Source organism: Gossypium hirsutum, chromosome D07 (assembly GCF_007990345.1).
Source record: "Gossypium hirsutum isolate 1008001.06 chromosome D07, Gossypium_hirsutum_v2.1, whole genome shotgun sequence".
Taxonomy (NCBI): Eukaryota; Viridiplantae; Streptophyta; class Magnoliopsida; order Malvales; family Malvaceae; genus Gossypium; species Gossypium hirsutum.
The window spans coordinates 22820604-22841454 of record NC_053443.1 but is presented as its reverse complement, the minus strand read 5'-3'; the positions used below and the strand labels follow the sequence as shown (position 1 = coordinate 22841454).

The 20851-nt window shown below is 34.4% G+C and overlaps 3 protein-coding genes across 3 annotated transcripts; 2 read left to right on the top strand and 1 right to left on the bottom strand.

The window, feature by feature from the left end:
* Positions 1 to 2399: 2399 nt before the first annotated feature.
* LOC121219150 (uncharacterized) lies at positions 2400 to 8027 on the top strand. The gene is made up of 2 exons (XM_041096838.1): positions 2400 to 3669; positions 7980 to 8027. Exon 1 carries the CDS (start codon positions 2400 to 2402, stop codon positions 3387 to 3389), a length of 990 nt encoding a protein of 329 aa, XP_040952772.1. The 3' UTR covers positions 3390 to 3669; positions 7980 to 8027.
* Positions 8028 to 12614: 4587 nt separating this feature from the next.
* Positions 12615 to 14491, top strand: LOC107954475 (uncharacterized protein At4g00950). The gene is made up of 2 exons (XM_016890049.2): positions 12615 to 13708; positions 14154 to 14491. Exons 1-2 carry the CDS (start codon positions 13070 to 13072, stop codon positions 14223 to 14225), a joined length of 711 nt encoding a protein of 236 aa, XP_016745538.1. The 5' UTR covers positions 12615 to 13069; the 3' UTR covers positions 14226 to 14491.
* A 1226-nt stretch (positions 14492 to 15717) lies between these two features.
* LOC107954477 (uncharacterized) lies at positions 15718 to 18601 on the bottom strand. Its single transcript, XM_016890053.2, has 3 exons — positions 18344 to 18601; positions 16719 to 17554; positions 15718 to 16514 (listed from the first exon to the last, which is right to left on the bottom strand). The coding sequence occupies exons 1-3, from the start codon at positions 18449 to 18451 to the stop codon at positions 16046 to 16048; spliced, it is 1413 nt and encodes a 470-aa protein (XP_016745542.2). The 5' UTR covers positions 18452 to 18601; the 3' UTR covers positions 15718 to 16045.
* Positions 18602 to 20851: the final 2250 nt, after the last annotated feature.

Below are 20851 nucleotides of genomic sequence, written 5' to 3'. Positions count from 1 at the left end.
AGGGCATTTTTGTCCAAATTGGGTAAAAGACAAAATAAAGAGAAAATAAGTGTCCATCTTCATCAAAAAAATCAGAAGCTTGCTGCCGAAAGTTTCAGGTTACCATAGTTAAGGGTTTTGATTTTCCTAAGCTCAATTGTAAGTGATTTCTTGCCCCGTTTTTAATTATTTTCGTATTTTTATGCTTATTGAAGCTTGAATTTCATGTTTCTACCATTTAATTTAAATGAAATTAAAGTTTAAAAATTGACCCATTCATGATATAATTGTAAATTGATTAGTGATGTTAGATAATGAATGTTTGAAGTGTTAATTACAAGTTTTACTAGATGAATTTCAATGAAAAATGTTGAAAAAAGGCTAAATTGTGAAAGATGGTAAAGTGTGCATAAAGTTGTGATTTTGTGAAATTGAGGCCCGTTATGAGCATGAAATATGATTTAGTGAAGTTTGAAATTTAAGAATTTAGAGAATTTTATTTTTACGAGCTTAGGGACAAAAGTGGAATTTTTGAAAAGTTATGGGGAAAAATGTAAATGTGTCAAAATGTTGTGTATGAATTGTATTTGAATGGAATATTGATAAAATGTATTAAATTGTGTTAATATAGATCAAGAAAGAAGAAATAGTGCAAGTGATCGGGGAAAAGAGAAAGTTATCGACTAAATTACAAAAATAGTCGTTTTGCATCCGAAGTAAGTTATATGTAAATAATAGTTATATTTGTATAAATTGTGAATTATATTTGATATGTGAATTAATATTGAATGTGGAAGGAAAGTTGTTCATGAATTATTCAAGTGATAAAGTGTTGAAAATAAAGTGTTAAGTGTAAATTCCCGGTTGAACTTAGGAATAGAATTGGATACAAGTGACATGTCACTAGAGACCAGTGTTACATGTTACAGTGAGTCCCGGGTGCTGGGTGATCTAGCATGTGTTGCAGACACCTGACAGCTTGTGTGAGCAGACCCGTGGACATTTCCAGTGTTATTGATCAGTGGTAGCTTCGGCTACATTTCAGTGGTAGCTTTGGCTACATCCAGTGGTAGCTTCGGCTACATATCAGTGGTAGTTTCGGCTACATATCAGTGTGGCACTTATGTGCTAAATCTCTACGTATCCGTGTATATTCCAAGTGTTCAACGGGATTAATAATGAATTAAAGTGAATATGAAATGTTAAGTGTGAAAATGTATATGCAAGTGAATTGGTAAGATTGTGTATGTGTAAGTGATTGAAATTGCTAAGAAATGTTTTGATTAGTTATATGTTAAAAGTGTTAATTATTAATTGAGTAATTATTGTTTACATGTAACTTACTAAGCTATTTATAGCTTACACATCTCTTTCTTTCCTTTGTTTTATAGTGATTTGAACTTGATCGAATAGTGGACCGTCGGAGCTCGTATCACACTATCATAACCATCTCGGTATTATGTGCTTTTCAAAATGTTTAAACTATGGCATGTATAGAGTCTTAATCATTTTGAGCATGTCCAAATGATATGGCTAATGTTAGCTATTGAAGTAGTTATTAAAGAATATGTTTTGGAGTTATGTATGTTTAAATGGTAACTAATTCAAAGAAGCAGTTTCTTTGACAGCAGCAGTGACGTGAATGTGAAAAATCACCATAAATAGTAGAAATGGAATTAGAGGGTGAATGATATATAGAATTAAAGCTTATCAAGTCTATTTTTACATGAAAGAAACGGTGTAGGCAAAGGAATTTTATATTTTGAGATATTTAAATTTTAGTGAGACAAGGTCAGAATGGTTTTTGAAGTCCCCTGTTCTAACTTTAGAAAATCATTATAAATTGTACAGAAATAATTATAGGTCATAATTTATATGTTTAGATTCCTTAGTGAGTCTATTTTCAAAATAAATTAATGGTAACCTTATATGAATTCTGTACAATTAGATATTTGATTTTTAGCGCCAAGAGGTCAGATTTGTCGAGCTGTGAAACAGGAGATACTTTAATGAATAAACTGTACTAATGTGCTAAGTCAAAAATTCTGAAACTTTTATGGTAAGTAGGAATATGAGTCTAGTTTCACGGAAAATTTACGGATTTAAATTTTTAGTTTCGTAACTCAAGTTATAATTAAATTAGTGACAGTTGCGCAGGTGGACAGTGTTGTTATGAACAGTGAATTTAATTTTAAAAGCAAATTTTTATGCTCTGAATCGGTAAGTTAAATTGGATGACATCTCGTACTCGATTCCGGAGACGGTCTCGGGTAAGGGGTGTTACATTTAGTGGTATCAGAGCTACGGTTTAGTCGATTTTCGGACTAACGTAGCGAGTGTAATAGACTATCTATACATGCCATAATTGAATAATGATAGTGTGACGACTCCTGACATCTTAAAATGTTTTTTTTATAGTAATGGATTCTAACCGAGATATAGTTGATGATGCTCAAAGTAATGTGCCTGTTGAAAGTCGATTCGAGACTCAGGGTCAAGGAGATGAGGCTCGAGAAGCTTTTCTCCAAATGATGAACAATTGGTACACTGAGTTTGTTAGAACTAATCCTAATGCTCAACCTCCTCCGCCCCCTCCTATTCCTCAAGCTGTTCCCATAGCTCCTCAACAAACTGAAGTGTTAAAATTGTCAAAGCCTCCAGTGGACAAAATTCGAAAGTATGGAGCCGAAGAGTTCCGAGCTAATGTAAATGATGATCCTGAAAGAGCAGAGTTCTGGCTTGATAATACTATCAGAGTGTTGGATGAATTATCTTGTACTCCAGAAGAAAGTCTCAAATGTGCTATCTCATTGCTAAGGGATTCGGCTTATAATTGGTGGAAAACTTTAGTGTCAGTGGTGCCTAAAGAGAAAGTTACATGGGACTTCTTTCAAGAAGAATTCCGGAAGAAGTATGTGAGTCAGCGTTTCATTGATCAAAAGAGAAAAGAGTTTCTTGAATTGAAACAAGGGCGCATGACGGTAGCCGAATATGAGCGAGAATTTGTCAAATTAAGCAAGTATGCCCAAGAGTGTGTATCTAATGAAGCTACATTGTGTAAAAGGTTTGAAGATGGATTAAACGACGATATCCGATTGCTAGTGGGAATTCTTGAAATTAAAGAGTTAGTGGTACTAGTTGAAAGAGCTATCAAGGCTGAAGAATTGAGCAAAGAGAAAAGAAAGGTGGAAAGTGAAGCAAGAGATGAAAGAAAAAGATCAATGGGCAAGCCATTTCAGTCTCAAGCGAAGAAGTTTAAAGAAATGAATACTCGATCGAATGTTTCTAGTGTGAATTTTCAAAGAGATCGAGGAAGACAATATTCAGGTTCTAAAGCTCAGGCAACTTCTATGGCAAGTACAGGTAGTGTTAAACCTACTAGACCGGAATGTCAACATTGTGGAAAATGACATTTGGGGGAATGTTATTTAATCAGCCGAGCTTGTTTTAAATGTGGATCTCAAGATCATTTTGTGAAAGATTGTCCGGAAAGAGAAGAGATAGAAAAGTTTCAGAATGTGAGATCGAGCAGTGTGACTACTAGAGGAAGACCACAGAGAAATGTGGGGATTGGAACTAGTGGTAGAGGCGTAACAAAAGACATGACTGTAAGATCTGAAGTGGGAGCTCCAGCAAGAGCTTATGCCATCCGAGCTAGAGAGGAAGCATCTTCTCCTGATGTGATCACTGGTATATTTTCTCTTTACGACACTAATGTTCTTGCATTGATTGATCCTGGTTCTACTCACTCGTATGTATGCATGAATTTAGTGTCTGATAAGAATTTGTGTGTTGAATTGACTGAGTATGTGGTTAAAGTGTCGAATCCTTTAGGCAAGCATATGATAGTTGATAAAATATGCAAAAATTGTCCTTTGATTATACAAGGTCAGTGTTTCCCTGCCAACTTAATGTTGTTGCCATTTGATGAATTTGATGTTATTTTGGGAATGGATTGGTTGACATTACATAAGGCCAAGATAGATTACAGTCAGAAAATTCTTGAGTTGAAGTGTGGTAGTGGTACAGTTCTTCGGGTTGAACCAGATAAGTCAAATGTGATGCCAATTGTGATTTCTACCATGTCTGCTCAGAAATGTTTGAAAAATGGTTGTGAAGCATATCTTGCTTATGTGTTGAACACAAAAGTGTTTGAAATAAAGATCGAATCAGTGCCAGTGGTATGTGAATATGTAGATGTGTTCCCAGAAGAGTTGCCAGGTTTGCCTCCGATTAGAGAAGTAGAGTTTGGTATTGAAGTAATGCCAGGTACTGCTCCAATATCGATTGCTCCCTACAGAATGACACCAACTGAATTAAAAGAATTAAAAGTGCAATTACAAGAGCTGACAGATAAAGGATTTGTTAGACTAAGTTACTCTCCGTGGGGTGCTCCCGTGCTATTTGTGAAGAAAAAGGATGGGACATTGAGATTGTGTATTGATTATCGTCAACTTAACAAAGTGACAGTGAAGAATAAGTATCCATTACCCCGAATAGATGACTTGTTTGATCAGTTAAAGTATGCCACAGTGTTTTCCAAAATTGATTTGAGATCCGGATATTATCAATTGAGGGTTAAAGAGTCAGATGTGCCAAAGACTGCTTTCAGAACCCGATATGGCCACTATGAATTTCTTGTAATGCCTTTTGGTCTGACTAATGCTCCAGCTATTTTTATGGATTTGATGAATCGAATTTTCCGGCCCTATTTGGATAAATTTGTTGTGGTGTTTATAGATGATATTCTTATTTATTCCCGAAGTGAAGCCGAGCATGCTGAACATTTAAGAATTGTGCTACAAACGCTGCGAGAAAAGAAATTGTTTGCTAAATTTAGCAAAAGTGAATTTTGGCTTAGTGAAGTTAGATTTTTGGGGCATATTGTCTCGGGAGATGGCATTCGAGTGGATCCGAATAAGATATCGGCAATAGTTGAGTGGAAGCCTCCAAGAAATGTATCTGAAGTTAGGAGTTTTCTGGGCTTAGCCGGATATTATCGTCGATTTGTAGAAGGTTTTTCGATGATAGCTTCACCGATGACAAAATTGTTGCAAAAAGATGTTAAGTTCGAATGGACCGAGGAGTGTCAACAAAGTTTTGAGAAATTAAAGAAGTGTTTAACTGAGGCACCAGTGTTAGTGCAACCTGAGTCAGGAAAGGAATTTGTTGTTTATAGTGACGCGTCACTAAATGGGCTTGGATGTATATTGATGCAAGAAGGAAAGGTGATAGCGTATGCTTCTCGACAATTGAAACCGCATGAACGAAATTATCCTACCCATGATTTAGAGTTGGCTGCTATTGTCTTTGCTTTGAAGATTTGGCGTCATTATTTATATGGTGAGAAATATCGTGTTTTTACAGATCATAAAAGTTTGAAATTTGTTATGACACAAAAAGATCTGAATTTGCGGCAAAGAAGATGGTTGGAATTGTTGAAAGATTATGAACTTGTGATAGATTATCATCCGGGAAAAGCTAATATAGTTGCTGATGCTTTGAGCAGAAAGTCTCTCTTTGCTTTGAGAGCTTTGAATACGAGATTAACATTGACTGAAGATGGATCATTGTTTGCAGTGTTAAAAGCTAGACCATTGTTTCTTCAAGAAATTTGTGAGGCTCAGAAAGTGGATAATGAATTGCAAAGAAGAAAGACTCAGTGTGCAGTGGACAATAATTCTGATTTTCAGATTGATTCAGATGGATGTTTAATGTTTCGTGATAGAATATGTGTTCCGAAAAATGTTGATTTAATTCAGAAAATTTTGCAAGAAGCACATGATAGTCATTTGGCAGTTCACCCCGGTAGTGTAAAAATGTACAATGATTTGAAGAAATTTTATTGGTGGTCGGGTATGAAACGGGATATCTCCAAGTATGTGACAAAGTGTTTAGTGTGCCAACAAGTAAAAGCTGAACACCAAGTACCTTCAGGATTACTTCAACCTATTATGGTGCCCGAGTGGAAATGGGATAGAATTACTATGGATTTTGTTTCTGGATTGCCATTGTCACCGAAAAAGAAAGACTCAATTTGGGTTATAGTTGATCGATTGACTAAGTCGGCTCATTTCATTCCTGTGCGAATGAGTTTTTCACTTGACAAGTTAGCTGAATTGTATATTGCTGAGATAGTCCGATTACATGGTGTACCTATGTCTATTATATCTGATAGAGATCCGCGATTTACTTCAAGGTTTTGGAAGAAATTACAAGAGGCATTGGGTACTAAATTGAATTTTAGTACAGCATTCCATCCCCAAACCGATGGACAGTCTGAAAGAGTAATTCAAATACTCGAAGACATGTTGAGATGTTGTGTATTGGAATTTGAAGGTAATTGGGAAAGATATTTACCTTTGGTGGAATTTGCTTATAATAATAGTTATCAGTCAAGCATAAAAATGGCACCTTATGAAGCGTTGTATGGACGAAAGTGTCGGACTCCATTATATTGGACTGAACTTAATGAAAATCAGTTACATGGAGTCGATTTGGTAAAAGAAACCGAAGACAAAGTGAAGATAATCCGTGATTGTTTGAAAGCTGCATCGGATCGACAGAAGTCGTATGCAGACTTGAAAAGAAAAGAGATTGAGTTTCAAGTGGGAGATAAAGTATTTTTGAAAGTGTCTCCATGGAAGAAAATTTTGAGATTTGGCCGTAAAGGCAAATTAAGTCCAAGATTTATTGGTCTGTATTAAGTGATAGAAAGAATTGGTCCAATGGCTTATCGATTGTCTTTACCACCGGAATTGGAAAGAATTGATAATGTGTTTCATGTTTCTATGTTGAGGCGATATCGATCGGACCCATCACATGTGATTTCACCGACTGAAGTGGAAATTCGATCGGATATGACATACGAAGAAGAACCGATTCGAATCTTGGCACGAGAAGTGAAACAGTTGAGAAACAAAGAAATTGCTTTAGTGAAAGTGTTATGGCAACGACATGGGGTGGAAGAGGCAACATGGGAAACCGAGGAGGCTATGAGGAAACAGTATCCCAACTTATTCACTGGTAAGATTTTCGGGGACGAAAATCCCTAAGGGGGAGAGAATTGTGATAGCCCGAAATAGGGCCTAATCGGAATAGTGGTTTCGTAACCACAAATCCGAAGTGAAATAGTTTAATTTTATAAATTTTTATTAGTTACTGATTGATTGAAATATTGTGTGAAAATATGGATAGGAAATTTTAATGCTTTAGTGCTTAATTGAATTTTTAGGACTAAATTGAGAAAAATGTAAAGTGTGTCTAATTAGTGATTAAATGACTTAATTGAATTATTACATGAAATTGGAAGTGTTTATGTGGCAATTAGACCATAAATTAGTGTTATGGACACAAAAGGGTATTTCTAGAAAAATATCTAAGTAATGGGTCAAGGGCATTTTTGTCCAAATTGGGTAAAAGACAAAATAAAGAGAAAATAAGTGTCCATCTTCTTCAAAAAATCAGAAGCTTGCTGCCGAAAGTTTCAGGTTACCATAGTTAAGGGTTTTGATTTTCCTAAGCTCAATTGTAAGTGATTTCTTGCCCCGTTTTTAATTATTTTCGTATTTTTATGCTTATTGAAGCTTGAATTTCATGTTTCTACCATTTAATTTAAATGAAATTAAAGTTTAAAAATTGACCCATTCATGATATAATTGTAAATTGATTAGTGATGTTAGATAATGAATGTTTGAAGTGTTAATTACAAGTTTTACTAGATGAATTTCAATGAAAAATGTTGAAAAAGGCTAAATTGTGAAAGATGGTAAAGTGTGCATAAAGTTGTGATTTTGTGAAATTGAGGCCCGTTATGAGCATGAAATATGATTTAGTGAAGTTTGAAATTTAAGAATTTAGAGAATTTTATTTTTACGAGCTTAGGGACAAAAGTGGAATTTTTGAAAAGTTATGGGGAAAATGTAAATGTGTCAAAATGTTGTGTATGAATTGTATTTGAATGGAATATTGATAAAATGTATTAAATTGTGTTAATATAGATCAAGAAAGAAGAAATAGTGCAAGTGATCGGGGAAAAGAGAAAGTTATCGACTAAATTACAAAAATAGTCGTTTTGCATCCGAGGTAAGTTATATGTAAATAATAGTTATATTTGTATAAATTGTGTTACACTCCATGTACACTTCCTCTTCCAATTCACCATTTAAAAATGCAGTTTTAACATCCATTTGGTGAACAACCAAATTATATATAGAGGTAAGTGATATTAATAGTCTAATTGTAGCAATTCTTGCTAGTGGAGCATAGGTATCAAAGTAATTAATACCTTGTCTTTGTGTAAAACCTTTTGCTACCAACCTTGCTTTAAATTTATCAATGGTTCCATCGACCTTCATTTTCTTTTTGAAGATCCATTTACAACCTATTGGTTTGGAACCTGGTGGAAGATCAACTAAGATCCAAGTTTGATTTCCCATTATTGAATCCATTTCATCATTTATTGCTTCTTTCCAAAAAGCAGAGTCTTGAGATTTCACTGCTTCTTCAAATGTAATAGGATCAGATTCGGTATTATAACAATAAGGTATCTTATTGCATATACTTTCACCTTTTCCTTCTACAAGAAACATAATGAAATCTGGTCCAAAATCTTTGACCTTTTTAATCCTCTTACTTCTTCTTAATTCTTGACAAGATTCATCATTATTATCAATTTGTTTCAATGGAATCTCATTCTCATTTGAAGAATGAATCAATTGTTGTGGTTGTAATTGTCTTGATATAGAATTAAATCTATTTTCATCAAAAATAGCATCTCTTGATTCAATAACCGTATTAATTGAAATTGAATCATTTGGTTCAATTACTATGAACCTATATGCCTTGCTATTATGTGCATAACCTATAAATATGCATTCAATTCCTCTTTCACCTAACTTTTTACGTTTAGGTGTTGGAACTTTTACAATAGCTCTACAACCCCAAACCTTTAAATAATTAAGGTTTAGTTTCCTTTTCTTCCATTGTTCATAGGGGGTTATTTTAGTTTCCTTATTAGGAACTCTATTCAATATATGACAAGCTGTTAGAACAGCTTCTCCCCAAAAACCCTATCCAAGACCTGAATATGATAACATTGAATTTACCATTTCAATCAAGACTCTATTTTTCCTTTCAGCTACACCATTTTGTTGTGGTGTGTAAGGGGCTGAAACTTGATGGACAATTCCAGTGAGTTCAAAATAACTTGGATTATAGTATTCTCCACCTCTATCCGATCTTAAGCACTTGATAAATGATTCACACTGAAGTTCAACTTCAGATTTATAAACTTTAAATTTATCAAGCGCTTCATCTTTTGAATGCAATAAATATACATAACAATATCTAGAACAATCATCAATAAAAGTAACAAAATATTTCTTTCCACCTAATGTAGGAGTATTATGCAAGTCACATAAATCACTATGTATCATATCAAGCAATTTTGTTTTCCTTTTAACCTTAGGGAAAGGATTTCTTGTAATTTTAGTCAACATACAGGTATTTCATTTTTCAATATTATTATTAAAACAGGAATTAAATCTAATTTATACATGTCATTCAATTTTCTATAATTCAAATGACCTAATCTATAATGCCACAAACAAAATGATTCAATCATATAAGCAGAAATAGCATTTTATTCTTATTAATAATATTAAGTTTGAACATGCTTTCATACATATACCCTTTTCCCACAAAAATTCCTCCCTTAGACAAAATAAACTTATCTGCCTCAAAAACAAGTTTGAAACCAAACTTATTCAACAGACTTCCAGACACTAAATTTTTCCTAACTTCTGGTACATAATATACATCATTTAAGGTTAAAACCTTTCCAGAAGTGAATTGTAGTTCAACAGACCCTTTGCCTTTAATTGTTGCGGTGGAAGAATTTCCCATGTACAAGACATTGTCATTTTCACATTGTGTGAACTTTGTGAACATGCTTTTGTCTTTGCACACATGTTTGGTTGCTCCGGTATCAATCCACCATGTATTATCATCTTGTGCCATATTAATTTCAGATATCATTGCAACGAACTTTTCGTTATTATCAGCCTCAGAAGATGATTTCTTCTTTAAAAATCGACATTCATTCTTGAAATGTCCCGGCTTTCCACAATGATAGCATGAGCCCTTTTGTTTCTTTTTGAACTTAGGTGCTCTATCAGTCTGATTGAACTTTCTCTTGAATGGTTTAGTAGTCTGTACTTCCTCCGTAATATGTACTTTGGCATTTTCAGAATTTAGGTTCTGATCTTGTTTTCAATACTCTTCTTCAATACGAAGATGATTTGCCAAAGCCTCAAGAGATATTTCCTCTTTCTTATGTTTTAGACTTCTTTTAAAGTCTTTCCAAGATGGAGGAAGTTTGTCTATTATGGAGGATACCACAATCATTTCATCCATTTTCATATCATATTGCTTAAATTGATTCAGCATCTTTTCAATATCACGAAATTGTTCCATAACAGAACGACCATCAACCATTTGATAATTATTGAAACGACTGACAAGAAATTTCTTACTTGTAACATCTTCGGTCATGTATTTTGCCTCCAATTTGTCCCATAATTCTTTAGCGGTGACGTCGTTTTGGTAGGTGTCGAACAAACCATCAGATAAACCATTCAATATGTGGCCCATGCACATGTAATCAGCATTGTCCCATTTTTGTCTTTCTCGGGTTGTAGCAACAGATTCATTTTCATTCTCTTCAGGTCTTGGAGTATCCAAAACATAAGCAATCTTCAAAGTTGATAACAAAAAGTGCATCTTTTTCTGCCATCGTCGAAAATTGCCACCATCAAAACGATCAAGTTTAACAAAGTTGGAAGCCAACTCCCTTAGTGTTCCACTTTCATGTGTTGTGGTAGTCATCATGAAATATAACCTTAAAATTGTTAGTACAAAACTCCGGTAAGGAAAAAACTCGAACACACGATCGAAACTCGAAAAGAAAAAGAAGAAATAGGACAGGCTCCAAGGCGTGTATCAAGCCACTATCTTTAAGGTTATATTCGCCCCCACTTATCTTCAGTGTGCAAACGAGTTCCAAGCAAATTAACCTCGAGGATACAATGAAGCCAATGACTATTTGCGTTTTGCACTGACGAGAATAGTCCACTATGCACTGAGTAATGTATAACAAAAACTCAATTTCTACAAAGGATTTCTGCAGCAATACTTTATAGAATAATCTAATAATATTAGAAAATGAAGGAAGAGAAGAAATAATATTAGAATTTGTTGATATGATTTCCAAATGAAATCCCATTCCTATTTATAGGAATTTTCATGTCTCTTCATAGAGACATCTTTCAATTGGTGTCTTTATGAATAAATAAATAATAATAATTATTCATTTAATTTTGTAACTATTCAAATAATATTTTTGAATAGTTATAATTCTTTTTTAAAAAATCAAATGATATAACTTTTGACCAATGACCAAAAGTTTTATCTTTTGATTAATTACACCCATTCATTTATAGTTATTGGGATACTATAAATATTTGAAAATATTCCAACAACTTTCTTATTCTATTTGGTAACTGAATAAAGTGAAATGAAATATGAAGTATGATATGATGATTGCTCACTTAATCTCTTAATTATGTGATCAGAAATTTGATCTTGTTCATAAGAATGAGTAAATTTGATGATAAATCATTTATCTCTTTTGAGAACACTCGTAGTAAGAGAATTAATTATTATATTTTATAAAGTAAAAGATTTTATTTTTTAACTAAATTAAAATCTTATTAATTCATGATAGTGATAGATGTTTAAGATAAGGGGAAAAAAGAGTAATTGATGGCGAGATGAATAATGCGCATGTGAGATAAATGGGATTGAGAAGTGATATTGGTGGCAATGAGGGTGACTCTGTTTGAAAGGGCATTTTCTTGACCGAGTAAAGTCCAAAACAAGCCCACGTCTGAAAAAGTATAGGACGATTCTACCTTTGGACCCTGTCACTCAAATTGGCATCCTATGAGCCTCCTGCTACAATCCAGTGCATCTGTTTAGAGGTGTTGAATCGGTTAATCGATTCCAATTATTATTAACTAAATTAATCGACTCTTTTAAATTTTTAACCGTTAATTGAATCGAAATATTTTCAAAAAAATTAACCGAACCGAATTTTTTCGGTTAATTCGGCCGGTTAACCGAATTAACCAAAATTTATATATATATTTTTTATTTTTGGTTAAAGCAAGTATAAAACATATCAAAAATTAACTGACATAACCGATCGATTAATTTATATTTCCAAAAAATTAACTGAACCAACCGAATACTTATATATTATAATATTATTTATTAAATTCGATTAATTCAGTTAACCGACCGATTTCAAATTAAATTAACCGTTAATTGAATTTCTAAAAAAATATTAATCGATCCCAACCGAATTAATTCAGTTAATTAACCGATTAACCGAATTAATTTTGGACACCCCTTCCACCCACCCTTTCACACAGCTCAAACTATCTTTCCCACTTTTCTTCCCTTTAATGAAAGCCAAACCATGAATAGTTTAATAAAGCTGACGTCACCAGGAAAAGGTGCAATGTAGATTCTTGCTTTTAAGTGCTTTCACTGTTTAACCTTGTCTTTCTATAGGGATATGGAGTCAAGCTTAGCTACTTTTTTGCTTTATGATTAAGGTCAATCCATTCCATTAATTACAGTAGTTTTTACTTTCAACCCATCAATTCCTGGGATTGGTACAAGCTTTTTGGTTAGATGATTAACAATCACACATTTCATTCCTATTATACAATGGCAGTATAGTACTCTATATAGTTGGAACCCATTCTTATTTCGAAACCTGGTATTTGAAGTCTTTTTAACATATGGCTAGCATGAGAAGATCATAGCGAAAGTATATAAGAATGACCGTTGATTAATCTTTGCTGAGGGGGTTGAAAATAGCGACAACATTGGACTTAAAAGGCTGGCCTCTTTTTCTTACGGGGACCTTCCTTGCTCTCTTCTTTGTCTGTACAAAACAAAAAGGAACTAAAAAATAAAGCCCTCCCCTATCCTTACGCATAGAGAGTATAGAAAGAAAATCATGGGAACTGAGGCAGAGAATGAGTCAAGCTACACACCAAAGCTACCGCTGTTTTCAGCTCCACAGGCGCACATGCAGTCACCAGAAAGATCAGGGACGTCAACCCCTCCATTACACGTCTCAGCCTCGGTTCCGTTTCGCTGGGAAGACGAACCTGGAAAGCCTAAACCATGTACCACACTCACCCTTTTCTCTAATCCCAATCACTTGGCTCAAAAGTGCCTGGAACTGCCTCCCAGGTTGCTTCAGGATGCCAAGAGCACCACTGTCTTGGAACCTGCTAGACTTCAGTCTTCTTCTTCATTCAGAATGGGAAGTGAGTGCTACGGCTCTTTTCGTGTCGGCAGTCTTAGTCCTGAGAGGGTGCAGCTCGGTACCTTGGTTCTTAGTAAGAGAGGGACCTACAAAGACAAAGGGTTTCTTGGTTCTTGGAAGAGAAAGACCTTCAAGGCTAAAAGAGAAGTCGGTGGGGCTGGGAAAAGTTACGTCTTCCCATCTTCTGGTGATAAAGACAGTGAATGCAGCAGAGAAGAAGAAGAAGAAGAAGAAGAAGAAAGCAATAGTAGCAGTGTTAAGACCACCAGAATTAAAAGGGTTGGTAGCTTTCATAACCTCTTTAATTCCAAGTCACACTTCTGGGTAAGATTCATCTCTCAGTTTCTTTACAAATTTATAGTCTTTGAGGGGTGCTGCTATGCTACTTTCATGGTTTTCATCACAAATTCTGAATGACTCACCACTTGCTTCCTCTAGTCCAAATCCTTCTTACTTGTCAAGATAATTTGCTTAAATTTTATGAAGCAGTTAATTAGGTTGCTCTTGGATGTTTAATTAAAGCTTAAATTTGGAAAATCTTGTCTAACCAGGGAAAGAAAAATGCTCCATGGTGATGGTAAGTGGAGATTTCTTGACATAATTAGGTTTACGGGTATGGTGGCAAGTTTCTTGAAGTAGAATCTAATTAAGCTTTTTGCTATTGACTGACTTCACAATTATGTAATGTGCCACTTCAATTAGCTTTGTCGGCAATCAAATCAATACCATTGCTAGAAAGTTGTTTGATTTTGGTGTTTGGACACGACAGGCAACCATCTATCAAGGTTTAAAGCTAGCGGTTCCATGGAATAAAAAGAAGAAGGATGGATTTATGGGCTGACCCTTTTTTATCTTTAGTTGATCAACTACACTCCAGTTCAGCCGGTTGATATTTTGGTGTGAATGAAAATGACTAATCAAAAGTAAAATATAGCTAATGCCCCTTACTGTATCGTTTCTTCTCTAGTTGTGGTTGCGGGGCTGTATTCAGCTAAGGTTTTTCCTTTTTTATCTGCAATCCCAGTCTTGTGCATGTAAGTTACTGCAAAAGGTTTTAGACATTGTTGGACTGGATATATAGCAGTAGTAAATGTAATTATGGCTCAACTCTATCCATTGGCCCACGGGAATGCAACACTCTTTCACCATTTTGGCATTTGCTAAATTACTACTATTCTCAGAGTAGGTTGTTCTACTCATCGCCTTACTTTTCTTTATACGTTGGAGGCTAACCGACAACAAAAGACCCACTCAAACAGCATCATACGCTCAGAGGATTGTTTGACTGAGGGATAGGGTGGGTGAGCTGCGTTGAGTTCACCTACTGATTCAGAAACCTGAGCCCACTGGATTTGTAGCCTGATTCATTCAACTTTCACAGGTTTTCATATTGCTTTTCACCATGCTCCTCCTTCAGCCTTTGTTTGGTAGGGTAAATTTTTTTTTTGGAAAGATGTAAAATACAATAGTTAAAATAAATGGAAAATACAATTTTTTTCACCTATTGCTTGGTAAACTAGAAAAAAAAACAAAATTTTAAAAATACATAATTTTGAACTAACATACACCTAATCTTTCATTTCCTCTCATCTCATCAATCTAATTTGGAATAATTAATCTTTATGCATGAGGATGGAAAATGATTATTTTTTATATTTTCTTTCCCCTTGTTTTTATTCTCTACTAAACACATCCAAAATTTATTTTCTTTTCACTTATCCATTTGTCCTTCCATACCTTCAGTTTTCCACCCAATAAAGTAGACTTCACTAGCTAAAGTGGAAGAAAAAATTAGAAAGATGAAAATTGAAGAAATAGAAAATTGGAAAATATAATTTTTTTTCTATAAATGTGATTTGTAGGAAATATAAAAAGATTTCCATTGCTTGGTGTGCATAATTTTCTATCATATGTGTCCATAATTTTAAAATAAAATACACCTCTCTCTCATTTTCTCCTCAAATCATTTCAATTTAGAAAAATTAATTTTTATATGAAAAATAATCACCTCTCCTATCCACTTTTCCACCCATCCAAGCACACCCAACTTCCATAATAACCAACGATAAAAATTGGACACTGGAAAATTTTCCAGGGTTCATAGTAACAATGTCTTCAACACCACCAGCACACTGATAACAGATTGAAGAAAGAAGAGGCATGAAGGAAACAAAGCAATCAAACAATGAACTTTTATTCTAGGCAGGCTTAAGCATTTGGTTATTCATGCATTCGTGAATCAAAAAGCAAGATACAGATTCAATAATCTGTGACCTTGCTTAAGTTATTAAGATAGAGGATGGACTTAGAATCCAGAAACTGTTCAATTCATAGACACTGAACAAGCTTCGCTTTTCATTGATGGATTTATCAAAGAGATATATATTGAGATACTTTGCCTCGTGACGCTTTCACCCAATATATGTACAACAGCCAACCACATCAATTATGCATCCAAAGTACGCTACTAAGAAATAAACACCTAAAAACAAACAATAGATACAGAAAGGTGAACAACTAGATACATACAATATACAGGGCTTAATACGTGTAAAATTAACGGGGGAAATTGTTCATATATGGAAAACAAATTTAGTCAAATTATCTGACCATTCTTTGTTGCAAACCAAAGCAAGGGGATTAATTGATCTCTCTGATTCTCTAGAAAGGAAACATCCCCCCCACAGTCCATCCCAATAGCAAACCAGCACCAACAAGACTCAGCCCCAATGCAAAAGCAACGACATACTTGGTCAATTCTGGTCTAGGCAAGCCACGCTTCCCTCGATTACCTTTTCCAGTCTTTTGCCAGCTCTTTCGCAGTTTCCTACTGTTGTAGGATGTAGGTGGAAGAACTACAGGAAATTGAGGGGAGACTGGCTGCCCATTATCCTTGGTATGGACAAAAAGGGCTTCTAGCTGCAATATTTGGAACCACTGTTTGTAGGCAAAGAGTTGTGAGGCTTGTTTGAAGAAAAGCTTGATGACATGCTCCTTCTCTTTATAGGCTTGTTTTGCTGCTTTCTCAGCTTCCCTAGCACGGGTTTGTGAGCGACGAAGTGCATCTAACAGCTGAGCTGTGGTAGGATCAGTCTCCGTAACTTCCTCTATAATGTCCTTTTGGATCGTTCTATCGAATACAGTTGAACAAACAGAGATAAAATCAATTGTTTTTCTTTAATTATTGGTTGGCTAGAGATGCAGAACAATGCACATCTAAGAAGCCATTTTGGCTAGCTGTTCCTATTTTAGACACTAGTTTAACCTATTCATTCAAAGTATTAATCAATGAAATCAATAACACCACTACTTGAAACTATTATTAAAAAAATACCTGAATGGTGTGCTGGAAGCACACTGCATCTTTCTTCCAAGAGTTATTACAGAATCAGGAGAGCCCTGCGCATTGAGGATTGGACCAAGCATAGGGCCTGCTTCAGACTTCCGATTACCGCCATAAGAACCGGAAGATGCACACAAGTACCTTCTTACATGCATCTTCTGAGGTGGGGGAAGATCACAATTCTCAATGAAATCCAACGACTTCTGTGCAACCAAAGAGGCAAGCTCATCTTTATCTGTTGTGCGCCACCATGGCTCAGCCTTCCCATCCCCAGCCCAAGGAGACTCTGGATCGTAACAGCAGTCATTGATTTTTTTGGAAACATGGCATTCAACAGATTCCATCTCCAAAAGTTCATAGTTTCGCACCGTCTCAGTTGAATCAAGAGAACCTCCATTGTTCCTTTTTCTGTCAACACCAGAAGCATCTTGTGCATCATGCGGCTGAACTCTACTTACATTGGAGGGAGACTTTATTTCACCTTTCAAACTTTCCACTTCATCCTCCAAGGCATATAACTGCTCATTTTTTAAACCCTTTTGGGGTCCATAGCTAGGCTGCAACTGAAGCCACCACCTCATATCAGGCAGTAGATTGGAACAGGAAGGGTTCCTGTTGAGAGCATTGAGATCAACTGCAGGGTGATCACGAGCATCTGCTACACCAGTGGGGCTAGAATCAGCCTGTTTACAATGAGATGATGATTGGCAGCAAGCTAACTTGGGAGCTCTTTTGGCATCTTCTTGGACAAAGCAACGATTCGCTGTTCTTTGCCAGACAGCCCTTGCTTCAGCTGCTGCCATTACACTCCTTGTCGACACATGTAGCTACCAAAAATAATTTGTTACAAATGAGATTATTACTGTAGCTAATTAAGTAAGATAAACTTCAAATCCTCATTCTTCACTAAATCAGTAAAACTAACAGCCAACCAGACATGGTTAAGACAAATTTTATAAGTTGCCACACCAGTCAAAACCAAGCAGTAACCATATTGGAAATCGTAGGTTCCAACAATGATTACTTAAGAAATACAATCAGATAATACATGTCCTTACCCCTGTATGAAGTACAAAAAAGTTCAACCATCATGCATGCTTAGCAAACCTTAAGTTCATTGCCCTCAATCAAAATTTAAAAGAGCATTTTATGTACTTTATGACTTCACCATACACCATGCTTCTCAAGCCAGAAATAGAAAATGGAAGTGGCAGATTTGTAAATAAGTCAATACAACAACTTATAAAACACAAGAACCATACATTTGCAAATGCAGCCAATACAAACTTGTGATTGAAGGGTTTATTTGAGGCGTAGTACTTAATAAGACTTGAAAACCTAATTTCACCCACTGTCATTCATTTCAAGTAAAGTCCATATACTTCCTCAAGATATGACCTTCATTAGATCATCAAATCAGGTAAACAAAAGAAAGCAGTTGAATTCAGGCCAGATTAAAAGATTACAATCTAAATCGTATTCACTAATAAACTCGATGTATAGAAAATGAGTCACTGAACAACGAGATATTCAGAGAAGTGTAGATAGAAAAGGCAATGAAACGGTGTATGCAACAAGGTCAACTAATCTAACATAATTCAACAAATTAAACATACCCAATGATAAAGAGAGAGAGAGAAGAGAAGAGAAAATAGAATAAGGAGAAAGAGCACAAACCCAGAAAGATAAAGGATTGAAAGGAGATGGGCAAGTGGTAATTGCATAGATGATAGATCTAATTCTAATCTAACACATAATACAAGCAGAATTACAAGAAATCGTTTTAAATGTCAATGGATAAGAGCAGAAGAATGAGACTAATGTCCAAAACTTTATTTATTTATTTATATTAGTTCTTGTGTCAGCCTTTCTTTGGATTTCAGTTTCTATAAAAATCTTCTTATAAAACAAGAAAATTTGAAAGGCAACGACAGCGTTTCAACCTCAGACATTGATTATTATTTCACGGAGCTCTCGTACCCCTGAAAACTTTGACCCAAGTTTTTATAGCCTACTTTAACGATTATATGAAAGCGCTTTTGGGGCTATTGGTCGATTACACGTGGGGAATGACTGGGAGATCAAATGGTCGGTAGTGGGTCCATAATCAAATTCTTGGAGGGTGATATCATGTCACGATCAAATTGGAAGATTGGAGGTTTGAAAATTTTGTATTAATATATTTATTAAAAGAAATTTAATTATCGATGATTTTTTTTTTGTTATTAATCAATGACTTGGGAAAACTTCTCCCACTCCCATGATGAAAAAGTCTAAAACCATAAATTTTAAATATATTTTAAATTACCCTCATTAAATTATCTTCAAATACAAAAGGTTATGTCTATAATTTTTCTAATCAAATTGGTGACCCGATCAATAAAAAAACTTAAATAATAGTATAGATGTATGGCGTCTTGAAAAATATTTTTAAAGTCAAAATTAAATAAAAATTTAATTATTTTATTAATTTATAATTTTATAAATTTTTAAAAGATAAACTATAATTTTAATTTTCTTTATGTAAAAATCCTTTCCGGCCACCACTCATACATATAGTGAAAACTTGTATACCTAAAAAAATCAGCTACAATTGCAATAATAGCAATAATGGTTTAGGTATGAAGGGCAGGGGAAAGCATTAAAAATCCTGGGGGTGCCCATTGGTTTTGTCATATTTTGCTGTTTCATTTAATCATTACCCTTCTCTTTCCTTCGTGCTATCAGTTTTTGTGTCTACCTACCAAGTAGCTAATTTAAGTTCTGACACCTGTTTACTTATACCATCATTTTTTTTCTCATAATATTCTATATATATTTTTACTTTTCAGAATTTAATTTGTTTTATTTTCAAATTTATAAATTCAACTGTAATTATTAATATCATTAAATTTGTTGAATTGACATTTTGATTTTTTTTAAATATTCACATAACAAAAATTATGTCAGGAAGTTAAAATATAAAGATTATATCTTAAATTTACACATAATATAGAAACTAAATTTGAAACTTGACTATTGTTATATAATTTATAGGAAAAACATGACACCATGTCATTTTACCACGTTCATAGTTAGTGATAGAGCCAGGATGTTAATCTTGGGAGGACCAAGTTAAAATTAGACGTGCTATGTAAAAATCGATTTAAACATATAAAAAATCGATTCAAAAAAAGCAATATTCTAACAATTAAAAAGAAATAATATATCATTACTTAAAATTGTGCACGAAGTTCTTTCAAGGAAATAAAACTACTAAATATAGAGTCTGAATCAAAAGTTTCAGCAATCTCTCTCTCAATATAAACAACAAGATTATCTGTAGGAAACTCATCCTCCATTTTTTTTGCGAAGCCTTGTTTTGACAATTTTCATTGCCGAAAATGTTCTTTCTGTAGTTGCAGTTGAAACGGGAAGAGTCAACAGAAGATAAATTAATCTATCAATAAGAAAATATACCTTTGACATCTGTGTCTCTGTTAATCCTTGACAAAGATCAGAGATTGTGGACAGATTTTGCAACTTCGGATAATTTGGAACATTTTACTTATAATGTTGCAACTGATACTCCAAGATTACTTTCTCTTGCTCAATAAAATCAAGAGGGTAATATTTTTCCACAATACAATAAATATCAACCATATTTAATTATTTATAAGCATCATTAGGATCCAAAGCGGAGCTAAGGGTAAGAAGATCAATTGCCCGTTTATTAAATCTACTATTTAGCTTAAAAGTTGAGATTTTATAGCAGCATTGAATATCTCAACCCGATAATGGTGCTTCATATTGAAATCAAAATGTTGGTGACTATAACACCTCTAACCCATATCCATTGCCCGAATAGGGTTACGGAGCATTATTGGAGTTTACAGATCGAGTACAAACATTTTATATCATTTCTCATTCATATTAGAAATCAATCATATTGTTCCTTATATGAGCCCTCAAGACCCAAAATATGCATTAGAAACAAGTAGGGACTAAATCGGGTACTTAGTAAATTTTTCACAAAACTTCAAAAAAAAAAATTTCCACGACCAAAACACACGACCAAAACACAGGGTTACGAAAATTTTAAGATGCAGGGGACACACGACCAAAACACAGGGTTACGAAGCATT